The sequence below is a fragment of the Pristiophorus japonicus genome, chromosome 11, assembly GCF_044704955.1.
Source record: "Pristiophorus japonicus isolate sPriJap1 chromosome 11, sPriJap1.hap1, whole genome shotgun sequence".
In the NCBI taxonomy this organism is placed as follows: domain Eukaryota; kingdom Metazoa; phylum Chordata; class Chondrichthyes; family Pristiophoridae; genus Pristiophorus; species Pristiophorus japonicus.
The window spans coordinates 206,775,049-206,794,424 of NC_091987.1; the positions used below are offsets into that span (position 1 = coordinate 206,775,049).

The 19,376-nt window shown below is 46.9% G+C and overlaps 1 protein-coding gene across 2 annotated transcripts in view; it reads right to left on the reverse strand.

Moving 5' to 3' along the window:
• The window catches only part of cenatac (centrosomal AT-AC splicing factor), a 29,207-nt gene extending 11,296 nt beyond the window's left edge, over window positions 1–17,911 (reverse strand). For both annotated transcript variants that reach the window (XR_011595935.1, XM_070894455.1), the window contains exons 1-5: window positions 17,747–17,911; window positions 7,997–8,163; window positions 7,472–7,570; window positions 3,921–3,987; window positions 1,592–1,654 (exon numbers count right to left, since the gene is read on the reverse strand). Coding sequence is in view for 1 of the 2 variants with exons in the window: in XM_070894455.1 (XP_070750556.1) it covers window positions 1,592–1,654; window positions 3,921–3,987; window positions 7,472–7,570; window positions 7,997–8,163; window positions 17,747–17,911 (561 nt within the window). In the remaining variant the exon portion in view is untranslated. The remainder of the gene's footprint in view (window positions 1–1,591; window positions 1,655–3,920; window positions 3,988–7,471; window positions 7,571–7,996; window positions 8,164–17,746) is intronic.
• Between the last annotated feature and the right edge of the window lie 1,465 nt (window positions 17,912–19,376).

Below are 19,376 nucleotides of genomic sequence, written 5' to 3' on the forward strand. Positions count from 1 at the left end.
TACAAACATCCTCACTTTGCGTCACAGTTTCCTATAAAAAAAGACTGATGTCGAATATGCGCGTCTAGGAAATATTTGCGTGAATATGGTAGTACACTATACCAAATATTGGTGACAAACCATTCCAGCCAAAGCAAATAATGTCTGTTTTGTGGAATTCCTGTATTGCAATGGATAGATTTACTATTTCCATTTTCTTTATAAACATCTAAAGCAGAGGATCGGTTTTATATTATTCCCAATAGTGAACTAGAGCGCACCTGCTGGAAAATATAATTTGTGTATATATATAAGATTTTAATTCAGTTTAAAATATCCTCATTTTCCCTCTCCCCTTAAGGCAGAGAATCATTCTGGGGTACAGTCAGACAAAGATGTTCAATTCTCTTAAAGGACACAGGTAGAAAACTCAGAACATACCCATCCTTACTAAAATGCAGTTTGGGCATCAAGTTTCCAATTGTAATGAGGGGAGTTGTATTAATAATCACAGTCTATTTAATTGCATGGGTCCCTTTATGTTTTACTCACCATCCATCTTTACTGTGCCTAATACATTGAATCCCTTATTTCAGCAGGAACACCATATTTTGCCATTGAACATACAGCTGAGGTCTGGGAATAACCAGATTGGAAGAATCCAATTCTGTTTGCAGATTCAGAGATTTCCATGAACAAAATGTATATAAAAAGAGAATGGAACCATTGGGCGCAGAAGCACAGGATGAGGCCAGTCAGCCCACACAACCGAAACCCATTTCTTGGCTCATTTCCTATAACCTTTTATACAATGGAGATATTTAAGTTGGGGTGATACCCTCCACTGCATAGATGAAAACCAAAAGTTAGATGAATAGCAATACTACAAGTGGGAGCGACGTGTTCATACATTAATGGAAACTTATTTTAGGGACCACTGCAAGTAACTGCTCTACTTTTCAAAACAAAAAGTAAACTCTTCTGATGCTGTTCTGTGGGAGTTCAGGCAGTTGCTTTAGATAGGGAGTTTTCTAAGTTTGGGCCGGTTTGGTTTGAATAAAGTGAAAAAAACAGCATCACTTCAGATTTTTAAATCTCTTTTAAAAAAAAAAGCCCTCTCCCCTCTCTGAAGACCCCAGTTGTGGCTGTGGTATGTACCACTGTTATCACTAACACTTCACGACCACACCCAAGTGGCAATGTTTTTGATAGCTTTGACAGGCCTCTGGGGGCGAGCCAAGCCAAATATTGTCCTCACGCAATATCAACACGTGGCACTTCTAGTGGTTGTGGGGGGGAACAAAAGCAGGGATGGTCATTGGATCACGATCGATGGCAAGAATCCTAGTTTTCTGACTTTCCCCCTCCAAATCAAGTGCACCCAATGCCAACTGCAGCCACCCTAACGTTACCCTCACGGAAATTAGCTGAAATAGCACATCGGGAATCAAATTTGGGGCCTTTCTATGGCTTAACTATACACTGTTTTAAACAGCAAACCATCAAGGCAGCCTAATTTAGATCTTTCAGAATCATTGTGCAATAGAGCAGTAGGTGTAAAATAACAACAGTTGCCATGGATACTGTTCAGGCTCATCCAGGTAAAACCAACCTCAAAGGCAGCCTGCACCACCTCTTGTCTCCTCCGTTCCACGTCTCGAATATATTCTGCTTCCTACACAGAGAATCCACAAAATTACAAAAGGTAAAAATCACATTACTGGAGTAAAAAAGTCAAGAGACACAATGGAATCTATTGAACAGGAGTAGAGACACAAAAAACAGGCCTGCCTTTACAACCTGTTGAAAAAAGGATGGAGCACTAACACGCACAAAATGCATAATTGTTAACAAGTACATTAACGGGTTTGTTTAAATGCCTCTATTGGCATGAAAACATTCACTTGTTTAAAATAATATGCGTGGGCTAACCCCTTTGTTAAACTAGCAAATAAATTCCTACAAACACATTAAATTCTTTGTTCACAATATCACAGCGTGATTTCAAATAGAGTGCCTTAATCAGATGTCAGGCAGAGCTTCTTTGGAACAATAATTGAGACTGCACCTTGCAGACCCTCCGTACTATGAGGGCACAAGATGTGCATCATTGTTCCCGTATAGGTCCATAAATGGGTTAACACCAGTGCTACAAAAAGCATAGAGGACTTTAGTACAAACTCGCTAAACAGCACTGGTTGTAAAATATATCTCTACATTCCATCAGTAGTCACTGATTTTAGAAAATGCTGGAAATCTCAACAAGTCAGGCAGCATCTGTAGAGAGAAACAAAGTTCTGACGAAGGGTCAGTCCTGAAATGTTAACTCGGTTTCTGTCCACAGATGCTGCCTGACCCGCTGAGATTTCCAACATTTTGTGTTTTTATTTCAGATTCCAGCATCCGCAGTATTTTGCTTGTGCTACTATGATTTTATTTGAATAACACCATTAGATTTTCCTCTCCAAAAAACTGATACATGCACCTTCATTTTGACAATGGAAATATCACTGAGGGTTTACCGTATGCATAAATCTAATAGCTGATTCTTTGATTATAGCATTATTATAAGAATCAACCTCCTTCTATGCCATAAACTAAAATGTTGTTCCACCCGAGCTCTCTCTCCCATTTTGTCCCCACAGCATGCACCTCCTATAGTTGAGAGTGTAGGCAGGGAATGTGCTTCTAAACCTCAACCTATACAGGCTTCTACGCTTTGCATGAACAAGCCTGATGATGTTCCCACCAATCTTCCCATCCCTCATTTTGGGAAGGCCTTTATCCTCCACTCAGCAGCACTCCAGACAGTACAACAATGTAACTGAGATGTGCAAGACGTGAAGAAATGAAAAAAAAGATTTGCATTTATATAGCGTCTATCACAACCTCAAGCGCTTTACAGCCAATGAAGTACTTTTGAAGTGTAATCACTGTTGTAATGTAGGAAACGCAGGAGCCAATTTGTGCACAGCAAGCTCCCACAAACAGCAATGGGATAATCAGCAGATAATCTGTTTTTGTAGTGTTGGTTGAGAGATAAAAATTGGGAGAATACCTCTGCTCTTCTTTGAATAGTGCCACAGTCTCTGGAGTGGGACTTGAACCCACAACCAAGAGGAAAGAGTGCTACCCTCTGAGGCACAGTTGACACCATAATGGTAACACTGCACAGAACCTCATTCACTTACACCAATTTAATGTAATAATAATAACTTTTATTTATATAGTGCCTTTTAACATAGTAAAACTTCCCAAGGCGCTTTACAACAGTGTTACAGACAAATAGATAAATTTGACACCGAGTCACAGAAGAAATTAAGGCAGATGACCAAAAGCTTGTTTAAAGAGGTAGGTTTTAACGAGCATCTTAAAGGAGGAAAGAGAGGTAGAGAGGCGTAGAGGTTTAGGGAGGGAGTTCCAGAGCTTAGGGCCCAGGCAGCTGAAGGCACGTCCCCCGATGGTTGAGCAGTTATCATGACGGGTGTTCAAGAGGCCAGAATTTGAGGAGGGCAGACATCTTGTGGGATTGTGAGGTTGAAAAAGATTACACAGATAGAGAGGGGCAAGTCCATGGAGTTATTTGTAAAGAAGGATGAGAATTTTGAAATCGAGGCATTGTTTAACTGGGAGCCAATGCAAGTCAGAAAGCACAGGGGTGATGGGCGATCTTGACTTGGTGCGGGTTAGTACACGGGCTACTGAGTTTTGGATAACTTCAAGTTTACATAGTGTGGAATGTGGAAGGTGGAAGGTCGGCCAGGAGTGAGTTGGAGTAGTCAAGTCTAGAGGTAACAAAGGCATGAATGAGGGTTTCAGCAGCAGAAGAGCTGAGGCAGGGGCGGAGGCAGCCAATGTTACGGAGGTGGAAAAAGGCAGTTTTAGTTATGCTGCGATTTATTATAGCGTCTATCACAAACTCAAGTGTAATGTACACATACCTGTTTAATATATTCATCCTCCTTCTCTTCATAGTTTTCCACTGCTTTTGCAACAGTCAATTTAAACCTTAATAAAATACATTGAAGAAAATTTTGAAAAACTGTGAAAGAGACATATTTTTTATCTCATTTTAAAGTGCATTTTTCTTCCCTCCTAATTGGTCTCCAGTGGGCAAGTACCCCAATGAAGGAAGCAACCAGGCCCCAAACCTCTATTTGTAATCAGTCTGCATCTCCCTCGAAGACATGGCCAAGAACATCATATGGCAAAACATAGGAACAGGTTCCCGGCTCGTGGATTTGCAGCAAGTGTTCAAAAGGGAGCTGCACGAGTTCCTGAGGTCGACATCACCGCATACAGAAGGTAGGTGGATTGTTGGGTAGTGTGCCTTACATTCGCTGTGGTCTCCTGGAACTTGTTTGATCGCCCTTGTGAGCTCGGAGAGTAATTTCCTAGAATCGCTTTTATCCCCAAATTGGCTTTTTTAAAAAAAAATAAAAGCCTTTTCCAGGAGACTACATGGCTGGTGATGGATAGGGATCATTGCAGACCATGATGCTCGGCTGCAGCATGACTGTATGGGACAGGCTTAATGGACTAGCTGCCTGCCATTTTCGTATGATTGTATCCAATGTTCTCTGCTATTTTGTTTGGGCCCTTTAACAGGCTGCGCGACCCATTCAAAAGTCCGCACAGGCGTGATTTATTCAATTTAAAAGCCAGCTCACCGGCTGTAAGGGACCCTTGGAGCGCTGCGTGACTTAAAGGGAACAATGGCTGTATCTATTTTCCAATCACTGCGGAACAGGGTTGTGAATCTTTGGAATTCTCTACCCGAAGGGCTGCGAATGCTGAGTCGTTGAGTATATTCATCATCATCATAGGCAGTCCCTCGGAATCGAGGAGGACTTGCTTCCACTCCCAAAGTGAGTTCTTTAATGGCCGAACAGTCCGATACGAGAGCCACAGACCCTGGAACAGACATTCGTCAAGGGAAGCTGTCGGTGGGGCTGGTTTGCCGCGCGTTCCTGCCGCTGCCTGCGCCTGGCCTCTTCATGCTCTTTGCGTTGAGACTTGAAGAGCTCAACGTCCTCCCAGATGGACTTTCTCCACCACGGACGGTCTGCGGCCAGGTTGTCCCAGGTGTCAGTGGTGATGTCGCACTTTACCAGCGAGGCTTTGAGGGTGTCCTTATAACGTTGCCGTTGTCCTCCTTTGGCTCGTTTACCATGAAGGAGCGCCGCATAAAGCATTTGCTTAGGGAGTCTCGTATCTGGCATGTGTACTATGTGGCCTGCCCAGCGAAGCTGATCGAGTGTGGTTAGTGCTTCAATGCTGGGGATGTTAGCCTGGTCGAGGACACTGATGTTGGTGCGCCTGTCCTCCCAGGGGATTTGCAGGATCTTGCGGAGACATCGCTGGTGCTATATCTCCAGCGACTTGAGTTGCCTTCGATTCATCGTCCATGCCTCAGACCCATACAGGAGGGCAGGTATTACTACAGCCCTGTAGACCATGAGTTTGGTGGTAGATTTGAGGGCCTGGTCTTCAAACACTCTTTTCCTCAGGCGGCCGAAGGCTGCGCTGGTGCACTGGAGACAATGCTGAATCTCCGCATCAATGTCTGCCTTTGTTGATAAGAGGCTCCTGAGATATGGGAAATGGTCCACGTTGTCCAGGGCCGCGCCGTGGATCTTGATGATTGGAGGGCAGTGCTGTGCGGCGGTGACAGGCTGGTGGAGGACCTTTGTCTTACGGATGTTAAGCGTAAGGCCCATGTTTTCATATGCCTCAGTGAATACATTGACTAGAAGCTGACAACTGCTGGACGGACCACCGCCTAATCCGATCAATCATCAACATTAACATTGCCCCAAAGCAGAGGGGACAGCAGAAGCAGTTCCGCAAAAAAAGTTAATGCCGGGGCAGTTAGAGACCCAGCTAAGAGAGCCCTATACAGCCAGCACCTCACAGCCAATCTGGCGTGCCTTGATGACCCCGAGATGCTGAATCCCCTTAGCGCTTGGTCTGCCCTCAAGGCCTCTATAACTAGTGCCCGTGAAGAGACACTGGGTCACTCAACCAGGACTGGTTTGATGAAAATGATCAGGAGATCGAAGAACTAGTAGTTCGCAAGCGCAAATCATTTCTGAGCCTCAAGCAACAGCCCAACTCGGGAGCTGCAAAACAACATTACAGACGGCTCAAGGCTCAGGTCCAACAAAAAACTCGGGACCTAAAGAACAGGTGGTGGATGGAGAAAGCACAGGAGATACAACAACTGATCGACAGCACGATATGAGAGGATTCTTCGCTGCAGTCAAGGCCATCTACGGTCCAAACACCCAAGGCCCCAACCCCATTCCTGACCAAGAACAGGGAAACACTCATCAAGGACACCGAGGCTGTCAGGGCCCGATGGAAGGAGCACTTTGAAGATCTCCTCAATCGAGACTCTGCCTTTGACTCGAGTGTTCTCAATTCCATCCCGCAGCATGCGACCCGCCACCAACTCTGTGAAACTCCAACGTAGGCAAAGCCATAAAACAGCTTAAGAATAACAAGACTACGAGTGCGGATGGAATCCCTGCTGAGGCGCTAAAATATGGCGGAGAGGCGCTGTTGGTGCGGATACATGACCTCATCTCTCTCATCTGGAGGGAGAGTATGCCGGGAGATCTGAGAGATGCAGTGTTTGTGACCATTTTTTAAATGGGGGACAAGTCCGACTGCGGCAACTACAGGGAAATCTCCCTGCTTTCAGCCTCTGGGAAAGTTGTCACTCGAATTCTCCTCAACCGTCTTCTCCCTGTGGCCGAAGCGCTCCTCCCGGAATCACAATGTGGATTTCGTCCCCTACGGGGCACAACAGACATGATCTTTGCAGCGCGCCAGTTGCAGGAAAAATGCAGGGAGCAGCGCCAGCCCTTATACATGGCCTTTTTCGATCTTACAAAGGCCTTTGACACTGTCAACTGTGAGGGTCTATGGAGTATATTCAAGGATGAGACAGATAGCTATTTGGACTCTAGGGGAAATCAAGGGATATGGAGATCAGGCGGGAAAGTGGAGTTGAGGTCGAAGATCAGTCATGATCTTATTGATTGGCGGAGCAGGCTCGAGGAGCCTACTCCTGCTCCTAGTTCTGTTGAGCATTAGTGTAGGACTGTATTGCAAATGGGTCCCATTCCCCTTTTTAGGCCATGTGACATTCCATAACCACTCAGGCCTCTGCCACTGCTGCCCCGTGACCAGCTGCTGGAGGTGTACCAAAGGACCCAGGCTACCCCTTCAATATTTTGTGTCTTGTTCTAAGTTTAACAACGCTTTCCACCCTGTGAGCACAAGACATTCACCATGTGCTGGAAATGAACTCAAAAGGGGGTTGAATGTGCAACGATATAGCAGAAACAATTGAAATGCAACCCCTTTAGAAAATAAGGAGTGTCTATGAACAGAATGATCCCACTGATTTTGTTGCTACCAATTTATAAAAAGTCAATATTTGACAATACAGTGTCCGACTGCAGAGTTGAAAGCCACTACTTACTTCTCATATGCATCTCCCAACAGTAGAAACTTGTTCTTTAGCTTAATATCTGCTTTGTTTTCCCACCAGAATTTGTTGGTTTGCTTCAAGTGTTCTGAGCTACACAAGAAAGTCAAAAAATTAGCATTTGGAGGACATTCATATCAATTAAGATATTAAGTGCTTCCTATTTTGTTGCAAATCATCACCCGCCAAGTTCCTCTCCAAGTCACCATCGGCCATCCCTTCATCGTCACTGGGTCAGAATCCTGGAACACCTTCCCAACAACACTGTGGGAGCACCTTGACTACACGGGACTGCAGCGGTTCAAGAAGGCAGCTCACCACCACCTTCTCGAGGGCAATTAGGGATGGGCAATAAATGCCAGCGACGCCCACATACCATGAATTACTTTTTTTTTAAACATGGCATCAAGCGCATTTCTTTCCATGGTTGTCAGTCGTGACCACTGGACTGTGGCAGGAATCTCTTTATTCTATAATGGCATAAAGTGGGGAAAGAGGTACTTGGCCCTGCTCCAGTACCTTACAAAGTGTTCCAGCAGTCCCCCGTACAGCACGGCCAGGCTCCCGTTGGTGATGTGTTTCTTCACGTCCCCCTTGCAGCAGTAGCACCAGAAGTTCTGCTCATGCTTTGTGAAGTCATATTTCTCCACTTTTACTTCTTTGAGAACCTTCTGAGCTTCGTCAACCTGGGGAGGGACAACAACCACTTTTAGAGGAACCATCGTTCCTTTGGTGAGCGTCTCTAGATTGTACTAATCAGATTTACAACTTTTACAAAAACAAACATGAAAGATGGAACATTTTAAAAGCCTGGTTAAGTACCTTATTACCACGTTCTTAATTCTTTTGGTCGAAAATTTGAGACAAGTAACCCTCTCTTTGTCTCACTCAACATCTCCAATAACCAGCTTGAGAAAAGCAGAGATGGAGATGAATGAGTATAGAGGAGTAAGTGGTCAGACTAATTGAGAGGTTTATAATGATTAAAGGATTTGATAGGGTACATAGAGATAAACGATTTCCTCCAGTGGGGGAGTCTTGAACAACGGGCCATAATCTTAAAATTAGAACTAGGCCGTTCAGGGGTGATATCAGGAAGCACTTCTTCACACAAAGGTTGTGGAAATCTGGAACTCTCTCCCCCCAAAAGCTGATAAGGCTGGGGATCAATTGAAAATGTCAAAACTGAGATTGGTAGATTGTTGTTATGCAAAGGAATTAAGAGTTACTGAACCAAATGGAGTTGATGCAGCCATGATCTAACTGAATGGCAGACCAGACTTGAGGGGCTGAACGGCCTAATCCTGTTCCTATGTATGGCAGTTGTAACAGCATAATGGAGCCCAAGGTAGAGCTTCATGCCCATCACTATCCATAGTTTACTTCTTCATAAACATGACTTGTAGTTGTTTAATTGCTGTGCCTTTAGCTGCCAAGGCCATAAACTCTGGAATTCTCTCCCTTAACCTCTCTGCCTCTTTCCTCTTTGAAAACCCTGCTTAAAACCTACCTCTTACCAAGCTTTTGGTCATCTGCCCCAATGTCTCATGTGGCTTAGTGTCAAATTATGTCTGATTACACTCCTGTGAAGCGCCTTGGGACTTCTTACTACGTTAAAGGTGCTATATAAATAGAAGTTGTTGCTGGTATTCTTATTATCGTCACTGTAGACATGACAAGGACACCCTCAAAGCCTCCCTGAAAGTGCAACATCCCCATTGACACCTGGGAGTCCCTGGCCAAAGACTGCCCTAAGCGGAAGAAGTGCATCCGGGAGGGCTCTGAGCACCTCGAGTCTCATTGGCGAGTGCGTGCAGAAATCAAGCGCAGGCAGCGGAAAGAGCGTGCGGCAAACCAGTCCCACCCTCCCTTACCCTCAACGACTGTCTGTCCCACCTGTGACAGAAACTGTGGTTCTCATATTGGACTGTTCAGCCACCTAAGGACTCATTTTAAGCAAGTCTTCCTCGATTCCGAGGGACTGCCTATGATGATGATGATGAGTAGTTGCAGTCAGTCAAAGAGATTGTGGGTAAGGTACCCATGAAATCATTTGGGATCTCAACAGTACAGTAAAGGATGAAAAGTAACAATTCATTGTTCACCCAATTGCCTGCTGTCCCACATTACTTCACGCAGGTTACATTTTAGATAATATGGATGAGGGCTTGCCTATTAAATTGGACTTTTTATATCAGACACAAGCGAATATCTGGAGTGAGCTCAAATTATAACACTGTGCTATTCTCTATCGGTTAATAAGAATAGATTGTGTCGACCTAAATTCAGTAGCCACAAGGGTGAATAATAATCTTGCAACTGGGTGTAAATTGGATTGCAGTACATTGATGAAGGACCTTGTAGGAATGTCACCATCCTCACAATGAAAGACAAGGCCAGAAAGACAAGAAAGACAGACTTATATAGCACCTTTCATGACCATCGGACATCTCAAAGGGCTTTACAGCCAATGAAGTACTTTTTGGAGTGTAGTCACTGCTGTAATGCAGTAAATGTGGCAGCCAATTTGTGTACAGTAAGCTCCCACAATTGCCAAGGTAATAAACAATGGCCACGACACCGGGGATAACTCCCCTTCTCGTCTTCAAAATAGCGCCATAGGATCTTTTACGTAAAGCTGAGAGCAGACGGGGCCTCGTTTTAACGTCTCATCCAAAAGACAAACCTCAGACAGTTCTGCACCGGAGTGTCAGCCTAGATTTATGTGCTCATGTCTCTGGAGTGGGATTTGAACCCACAACCTTCTGACCCAGAGACAAGGGTGCCACCCACTGGGCCACAGCTGACAAGATTATTCTTGGGTATTATTTGGAAAAAAATCAAATTACACAACTGCAATTTTAAAACGGTACAGAAGGTATTTTCTGCACAAATTTCAATTTGAATAACCAACAATTCCAATTAAGAAACTTCAAATTAAGAGTAGAATATAGTGTTAAAGAATTTCAGGCAAAGTGGTAAACTATTGTCCCAAATGTAAGTGGGAAGTGTGTAATTATGTCTCACAAATCCCACAGCTGGCAAGGCATCAAGGTCACTTCTTTCTGTAAGCTCCGGGATAATATTTGTCAATTATAATCTGAACACTAAAAGCGGTGGTTTTGATGATATCCTGAAGGTTAAAGAGATTGAATGGTTGAGCCTGTGACACGTGCCACCAGTATGCAATGGTCTGATTTCCACTCTTGGCTGATATCACTGAATAGAATGAAAGCCACTGTCCAAGACATCAGAACAATTGGGAATCATGTTATTTTTCAAAAATACAATAAACAACATAGAGGCATCAGTCCAGCATTTTTTATATCTTTATGGGGAAAAAAAAATCAAGCACTGTATGTCCTTCTGTATCTGACTTCAATTGCCAACATAAATATTGCTCCAGTTCTTGAAGATACTGTTGATTGAGCTAGTTGTTCTTTTGGCAGTACAGGTATTGATGATAGGATCACTGATGTTGCAATTCTACGACTGCAATCTTGCCTATTCCTTTTTAAAAGACTTGTATTTATATAGCACCTTTCATGACCACTGGATGTCCCAAAGCGCTTTACAGTTGCTGAAGTACTTTTTGAATTGTAGTCACTAGTGTAATGTAGGAAATGCAGCAACCAATTTATGCACAGCAAGCTCCCACAAACAGCAATTTTATAATGACCAGATAATCTGTTCTGGTGATGTTGATTGAGGGATAAATATTGACCAGGACACCGGGGATAATTCCCCTGCTCTTCTTTGAAATAGTGCCATGGGATCTTTTAAGTCCACCTTGGTTTAACGACCCACCTGAAAGACGACAATTCCGACAGTGTAGCACTCCCTTAGTACTGCACTGAGGTGTCGGCCTAGATTTTTTTCCCTCAAGTCTCTGGAGTTGGACCTGACCCCACAATCTCAGCGGCGAGGGTGCTTCCAACTGAGCCACGGCCGACACCACAAAAACAGCAAGTGCACACACATATTGAATTGCCAGCTTTAGCCGAATCACAGTGCTGTCTCACGCAACTCTCAGTGGCTAGTTTGAGAGAGACTCGGATAAAGGCATGGGAGCTGTGGCGACTCTGCCCTATCAGCCATCGCATAAAATAAAAATAGGCTGAATTGATGGCTCAGTGAGCTTATCCAATGGCGGAGCGACAGAAATCAGGAAGATCCAAATATCATTCTCCAGTCTGTGCGGAGTAAGCTGATCACAGCAGGGCTGCTACAATTGGCCTCAGCACCCCAGGTTACAGGCAGAAAATCAATCAGGATATATGCTGCTAATAAATATCCAGCTACCTCTGCTTCAAGTGCATGCGGGTCTTGCAAGAAAAGGGTCGGGATCAGATGTAATGCCCCTCTACAGTCAAATAGTCTGAAACAATGGCCACTTTGGTGAGGTACCAGAGCGCAACTTGTGTGAACGAGACACCAGCAAGAAGTTAATGGCTTCAGGAGAGGTGGGGAGAGGGGATGGAAAAAAGGAAAATGTAACCGGAGGCAAGTCAAGTGGTGGTAGGAGAAAGATATCTAAAAAGTGGGAGTTTCACCTCCAACACCAAGTAAATTGTACGCAAGTGGACTGATGCTCAAGGGTATCTTGTTGATGTTGTCATTTTGCACATTGTAAGCTTAGCAAACATCATTAAAACAGATTATCTAGTCATTATCTTGTTGCTGTTTGTGGGAGCTTGCTGTGCGCAAATTGGCTGACACGTTACCTACATTACAACAGTGACTATACTTCAAAAAGTACTTAACTGGCTGTAAAGCGGTTTGGGATGTCGGGTGGTCATGAAAGGCACTACATAAATGCAAGACTTTCCTTTATTAAGCTGATTACACTTCAATGCCAATCTGCAGGTAGCATATCATACAATGACAAATAGTGACAGACAGATCAGGTACATGTCAATCACAATCTGAACGAGAGAAAGGATTGATCAATTCCATTGGGGGGGGGGGGGAAGGAGGAGGGACACAGTTAGACATAGAAAGAAACTCAAATTTATTTTTGACAAATGCAAAACAAAGACTATGCAGCACCTTTGTGAGGAGTTCACATACATTATTAATCTCCCAATTTATCGATGGGGATGCTGCATCATCCACAGCAACTTGTGAAGTTTGCAACCCTCCTGGGTTGTGGGGGGATGGGGGGGTGAGCAGTGTCCCATTATCCTGATTGCAACAGAAAAATCTGCAGTTTCCCAGAGTTGGCCCAGGTGAGCTAGCATCCTCCCAGGTGAGTTGCAAGGTATAAATTGGGGACAATTAAAAGTAATTATTTCCCTGTGTGTGTGTGTATATAGCTGGGGTGGCAACTCCCGAGGGAGCTCCCCCTGCCAAACACACAATCTTCTGTCATCCGGCAACTTTCCACCCTCAACTTCTCCCTTCCCAACTCTTTTGATAGGAGACAAAATAAAACATTTAAATCAAGTACCCCTCCCCCCTCCCAATGTCTAAACTCTCACTAGCCCCAATAGACCTTAATAGGGGGTTCAATCACTTAATCCTTAGCTTAAACCCAACCCAATCCCATCCCACAAGTTCGGGCCCACCTCAGACTTTCCACCACACCACCTATCAGCGACGACAACCGGACTACCAGCGAAGACTGAGCCTCCTGCAGTGGTGACCTGGACCCCCACCCCTTCGGCGACATCCTCCTCGACGTCGACTCACCTACCTCACCCGATCCTCGACGATACCCGGTAAGCCTCTGACTGGGCCTCCACCCCGCCAGCGGCGACCTGGCCTCCTCCAGCGGCGGCAGATGGGCCTCTCTTCCACGATGGCTGCTCCTCTCCTTCCTCAACGGTGACCGGGTCTGCTCTTCTACGATGGCGGCTGGCCTCTACTCCTCCTTCAGTGACAGCTGGACCTCTCCTTCCCCACTGGAGACCTCTTCTCATTCTCCAGCACGGAGCGAATACCATGGCTGTGATCACCCTGACCTCCTGCACTGAACTCCAGCGAACCGCTGACCGCCCCCACCCCCAACCCAATCCTTGGACCAGCTACCATCAAGGCAGCTATTCAGCGCCAAGCTTGCGGCCAGCATCTCGCCGTAGGCAACTAGGTCCATACAGCAGGGCCTGGTCTCCTGGTCATCTTGGAGCCCCTTGCCACTGGACCAAGACCTTGCTCAGCTAAGCCTGTGCAACGACCACAGCAAGTTAAAAGAACTCACGCACAGGCATCTTCCACTGCGTTAACATGAAGTTCAGGACCTGGAACGTCAGGACCCTCATAGACAACCCCAACAGCGACAGACGCCACACCACCATAGTTGCCCGGGAACTTAGATGCTTTGATATCGACAGCGCCGACTTAAGCGAGACTCGGCGGGCAGGAGAAGGCCAGCTCAAGGAACATGGTAGAGGTTTCACCTTCTTCTGGAAAGGGAAACCAGAGGAAGAACGCCACCTCCACGGAGTCTGTTTCGCGATCAAAAACGAGCTGGTCGACTGCCTGAAAGACTCCCCCTGCGGGATTAGCAATGGTCACATGACTCTCCGACTCACCCTATCCTGGAATCAACGCGCCACAGTCATCAGTGCGTATGCCCCAACACTCGATGCGACAGATGAGACCAAAGAGGGTTTTTACTCCAACCTCGAAAAATCCCTGTCCTGCCTCCCTGCAGATGACAAACTGATTCTCCTCGGTGACTTCAACACCAGGGTCGACAAGGACACAGCCCCCTGGGGAGGCGTGATTGGCAGAGAGGGGGTAGGGAAAGCCAACTCCAGCGGTACCCTTCTCCTGACAATATGTCTAGAACATGAACTTCTCATCACCAACACCTTGTTACACCAGAGGGACAAATACGAGGCATTGTGGCAACACCCTCGCTCCAAACACTGGCTCCTGCTTGACTATATCATCGTCTGAGCCAGGGATTGCAAGGATGTGCGCATCACCCGCGCCATGGGTATGGAGAGAAAGCAGGAAAGGGGTACTGAGGGAATGATCAGCCACGATCTTATTGAATGGTGGTGCAGGCTCGAAGGGCTGAATGGCCTACTCCTGCACCTATTTTCTATATTTCATGACAGGAGTTGACGACTGTGGGACAGACCACCGCCTAATCCGATCCATCATTGATATCAACATAGCCCCAAAGCGGAGGGGGCAGCAGAAGCAGTGCCGCAAAAAAGTCAATGCCGGGGCACTTAAAGACCCAGCTAAGAGAGCCGTATATAGTCAACGCCTCACAGCTAACCTGCCATGCCTCGATGACCCGGAGACGCAGAATGCTTGGTCTGCCCTCCAGGCCTCCATAATCAGTGCCTGCGAAGAGACGCTCGGTTACTCAACTCAGGAAACACTAGGACTGGTTTGATGAGAATGACCAGGAGATCCAAGAGTTAATAGATTGCAAGCGAAGGGCATTTCTGAGCCTTAAACAGCAACCCAACGTGGGAGCAGCAAAGCAGCATTACAGACGGCTCACGGCTGAGGTCCAACAAAAAACTCGGGACCTAAAGAACAGGTGGTAGATGGAGAAAGCACAGGAGATACAGAAGCTGGCCGACAGCCATGATGTGCGAGGATTCTTCACCGCAGTCAAGGCCACCTACGGTCCAAACACCCAAGACCCCAACCCACTGCTGGCCAAGAACGGGGAAACACTCATCAAGGACATACATCAGTCAGGGCCCGCTGGAAGGAGCATTGCAAAGATCTTCTCAATCGAGACTCTGCCTTTGATTCGAGTGTTCTCGACTCCATCCCACAGTATGCTAACCAACACCACCTCAGTAAATCCCCAGCAATGCACGAGGTAGAAAAAGCCATAAGACAGCTTAAGAACAACAAGGCTACGGGAGCGGATGGAATCCCTGCTGAGACACTAAAGTATGGCAGGGAGGCACTGTTGGCGCAAATACATGACCTCATCTGGAGGGAGGAGAGCATGCCGGGAGATCTTAGAAATGCAGTGATTGTGACCATCTTTAAAAAAGGAGACAAGTCCGACTGTGGCAACTACAGAGGAATCGCCCTATTATCCGCTAGATCGCTAGAGTCCTCCTCAACCGTCTTCTCCCTGTGGCTGAGGAGCTCCTCCCGGAGTCAGTGCGGATTTCGTCCTCTACGGGGTACAACGGACATGATTTTTACTGCACGACAGCTGCAGGAAAAATGCAGGGAACAGCACCAGCCCTTATACATGGCCTGCTTCGACCTTACAAAGGCTTTTGACACTGTCAACCGCGAGGGTCCATGGAGCGTCCTCCTCCATTTCGGATGCCCCCAAAAGTTCGTCACCATCCTCTGCCTGCTCCATGACGACATGCAGAACGTGATCCTTACCAATGGATCCATTAAAGACCCAATCCACGTCTGGACCGGGGTCAAACAGGGCTGCGCCATCGCCTCAAACCTCTTTTCAATCTTCCTCGCTGCCATGCTCCACCTCACAGTCAACAAGCTCCCCGCTGGAGTGGAACTAAACTACAGAACCAGTGGGAATCCGTTCATACTTCGTCGACTCCAGGCCAGGTCTAAGACCATCCCGTCTGTCGTCGAGCTACAGTACGCGGACGAGGCCTGTGTCTGCGCACAGAGAGGCTGAACTCCAAATCATAGTCAATGTATTTACTGAGGCATACAAAAGCATGGGCCTTACGTTAAACATCTGTAAGACATAGGTCCTCTACCAGCTTGTCCTCGCCGCACAGCACTGCCCCCCCAGTCATCAAGATCCACAGCGCGGCCCTGGACAACGTGGACCATTTCCCATATCTCGGGAGCCTCTTATCAACAAGAGCAGACATTGACGATGAGATTCAACACCGCCTCCAGTGCGCCAGCGCAGCCTTCGGCTGCCTGAGGAAAAGAGTGTTTGAAGACCAGGCCCTCAAATCCACCACCAAGCTCATGGTCTACAGGGCTGTAGTAATACCCGCCCTCCTGTATGCCTCAGAGACATGGACCATGTACAGTAGACACCTCAAGTCGCTGGAGAAATATCACCAACGATGTCTCCGCAAGATCCTACAAACCCCCTGGGAGGACAGACGCACTAACGTTAGTGTCCTCGACCAGGCCAACGTCCCCAGCATTGAAGCGCCGACCAAACTTGATCAGCTCCGCTGGCCAAACACGAGGCTCCCAAAGCAAGCGCTCGTCTTGGAACTCCTTCAGCAATCGAGCCAAATGTGGGCAAAGGAAACGTTACAAGAACACCCTGAAAGCCTCCCTGTTAAACATCCCCACTGACACCTGGGAGTCCCTGGCCAAAGACCGCCCTAAGTGGAGGAAGTGCATCCGGGATGTCGTTGAGCACTTCGAGTCTCAACGCCGAATGTATGCAGAAATCAAGCGCAGGCAGCGGAAAAAGCGTGCGGCAAACCAGTCCCACCCACCCCTTCACTCAACGGTTATCCGTCCCACCTGTGACAGGGACTGTCTCGTATTGGACTGGTCAGTCACCCAAGGTATCATTTTTTTGAGTGGAAGCAAGTCTTCCTCGATTCCGAGGGACTGCCGATGATGATGATAATTAGAATGGCCTCTTATTTTTAAATCGTTCGTGGGATGTGGGCATCGCTGACAAGGCCGGCATTTATTGCCCATCCCTAATTGCCCTCTTGAACCTCTGCAGTCCATGTGGTGAAGGTGCTCCCACAGTGCTGTTGGGACAAAATTCCGGAACTCCCTCCCTAAGGACAATGAAGGAATGGCGATATATATCCTAGTCAGGATGGTGTGAGACTTGATGGGGAATGTGGAGGTGGTGGTGGTCTCATGCACCCGCTGCCCTTGTTATTTGAGCTGCTAGACGTTTCGGTTTTGGGAGGCACTGCCGAAGAAGCCTTGCCGAGTTGCTGCAGTGCATCTTGTAGATGGTGCACACTACAGCCACGGTACATTGGTGGTGGAGGGAGTGAATGTTTAAGGTGGTGGATGGGATGTCTTCTGTGGTGTAACCATTCTATCACATTGCTGTTTGGGGGAGCTTTCTGTGTACAATTTGGCTGCTGCATTTCCTACATTACAACAGTGACTACACTCCAAAAGTACACATTGGCTGTAAAGCACTTTATAAAAAGTGCAAGTTCTTTCCTTTAGTTGTGGTCTTTACAAACACAGCACAATCTGGGGTCAGAACCCTGACAGTCCAAGTAAAGCCCCTCTATGATATATATATATATATATATATTTTGACCACATATTTATTCCTGTAGAGGCACGGCGCCTTTAAGTGAAGGCCTAACCCCCCTCAGGAGCCCCGCTCTCGCCCGCCGCCATCACCTTGTGCGAAAAGCGGCCGAGCAGCGCCCCGAGCCTCGCCTGGTGCTTCAGCCCGTACACGTGCCGCCGGCCGTCGAACGAGGTCAGCCGGCAAACCTCGCAGAAATACGCTGTCTCCGTCTCCGGCTTCGCGGCCGCCATCATCTTCTTCTTCTTCTTCCCCATCGTCGCGGCCAGCCTCCTCGGACAGCGCCCTCTGCGGCTGGAGGACCAGAGGCAGCTCCCAGCAATTCAGCCAATCGAGTCCTTCCAAGAGCAGTCCAGTTTGTGGCACTGCGGCTCTTTCCAATAGCAATCCAGTTAGAAAGAAAGCCTTTATTTGCATTTATATAGCGCCTTTCGCGACCACCGGACGTCTCAAAGCGCTTTACAGCCAATTAATTACTTTTCTGAGTGTAGTCACTCTTGTAATGTAGGAAAGGCAGCAGCCAATCTGCGCACAGCAAGCTCCCACAAACAGCATTGTGATAATGACCAGATAACCTATGTTGATTTGAGGGATAAATATTGGCCAGGACATCGGGGATAACTTCCCCCGCTCTTCTTCGAAATAGTGCCGTGGGATCTTTTACACCCACCTGAGATGGCAGACGGGGGCCTTGCTTTAACGGCTCATCCGAAAGACTGCAACTCCAACACTGCAGCACTCCCTCAGTACTGCACTGGGATTTAGTCAGCCTAGATTTTTTGTGCTCAAGTCCCTGGAGTGGGACTTGAACCCGCAACCTTCTGACTCAGGCGAGAGTGTTACGCACTGAGCCACAGCTGACGCTAAAGTAGGCCATTCAGCCCATCGAGTCTTCCAGTTTGTCACACTGCAGCTCTTTCCAACAGTTAGTGTTCCAACAGAAGGAGGCCATTTGGCCCATCGAGTCTGTGCCGACTCTTTCGAAGAGCAATCCAGTCGGTCCCACTCCCCCCCGCTCTTTCCCCATATCCCTGTAATTTTTTTCTCCAAGTATTTATCCAATTTCCTTTTGTAGGTTACTATTGAATCTGTATCCACCACCCTATTGGTGGAAAAACATTCTCCAACTGAAGTCCTCTGTGCTCGTCATCTCTGAACACAGCCCTGAACAACATTTTGGGAGTCCTACAGCTCTCTTACCACCCACTTCCCTCCGACTCTGGCTGGGTACAGTTCCAGAACCACTGGAGTCCCTCACCCTTTTCATGTAGTAAAACGTTCCAAGGAGCGTTATGAAACAAAAATTGCAACCGAGCCAAAGAAGGAGACATTAGAACAGGTGACTGAAAGCTTGGTCAAAAATAAAGGTTTAACAGAGTGTCTTAAAGGAGGGGAGAGGTCTAGGGAGGGAGATACAAAGCTTAGGACCTAGATGGCTGAAGGCACGGCTGCCGATGGTGGGGTGAAGGAAATGGGAGATACACAAGAGGTCAGAGTTGGTGAATGCGGAGTTTTCACAGGGTTGTAGGGCTGGTGAAGGTTACAGAGAATGGCCTCCTTCTGTGCCGTAAATTTTGTCACTAATTAGCATGTGAAACAGAAAATTGATTAAAGTCAGTCATGTCAGAATTCAGTTGTGATGTAGCTATATTTTCAGCTTTGGTGCAGCTATATTTTAAACTGCCCTCTTCCCCCATGTGTATTATAAAACGTGCTAGAGCG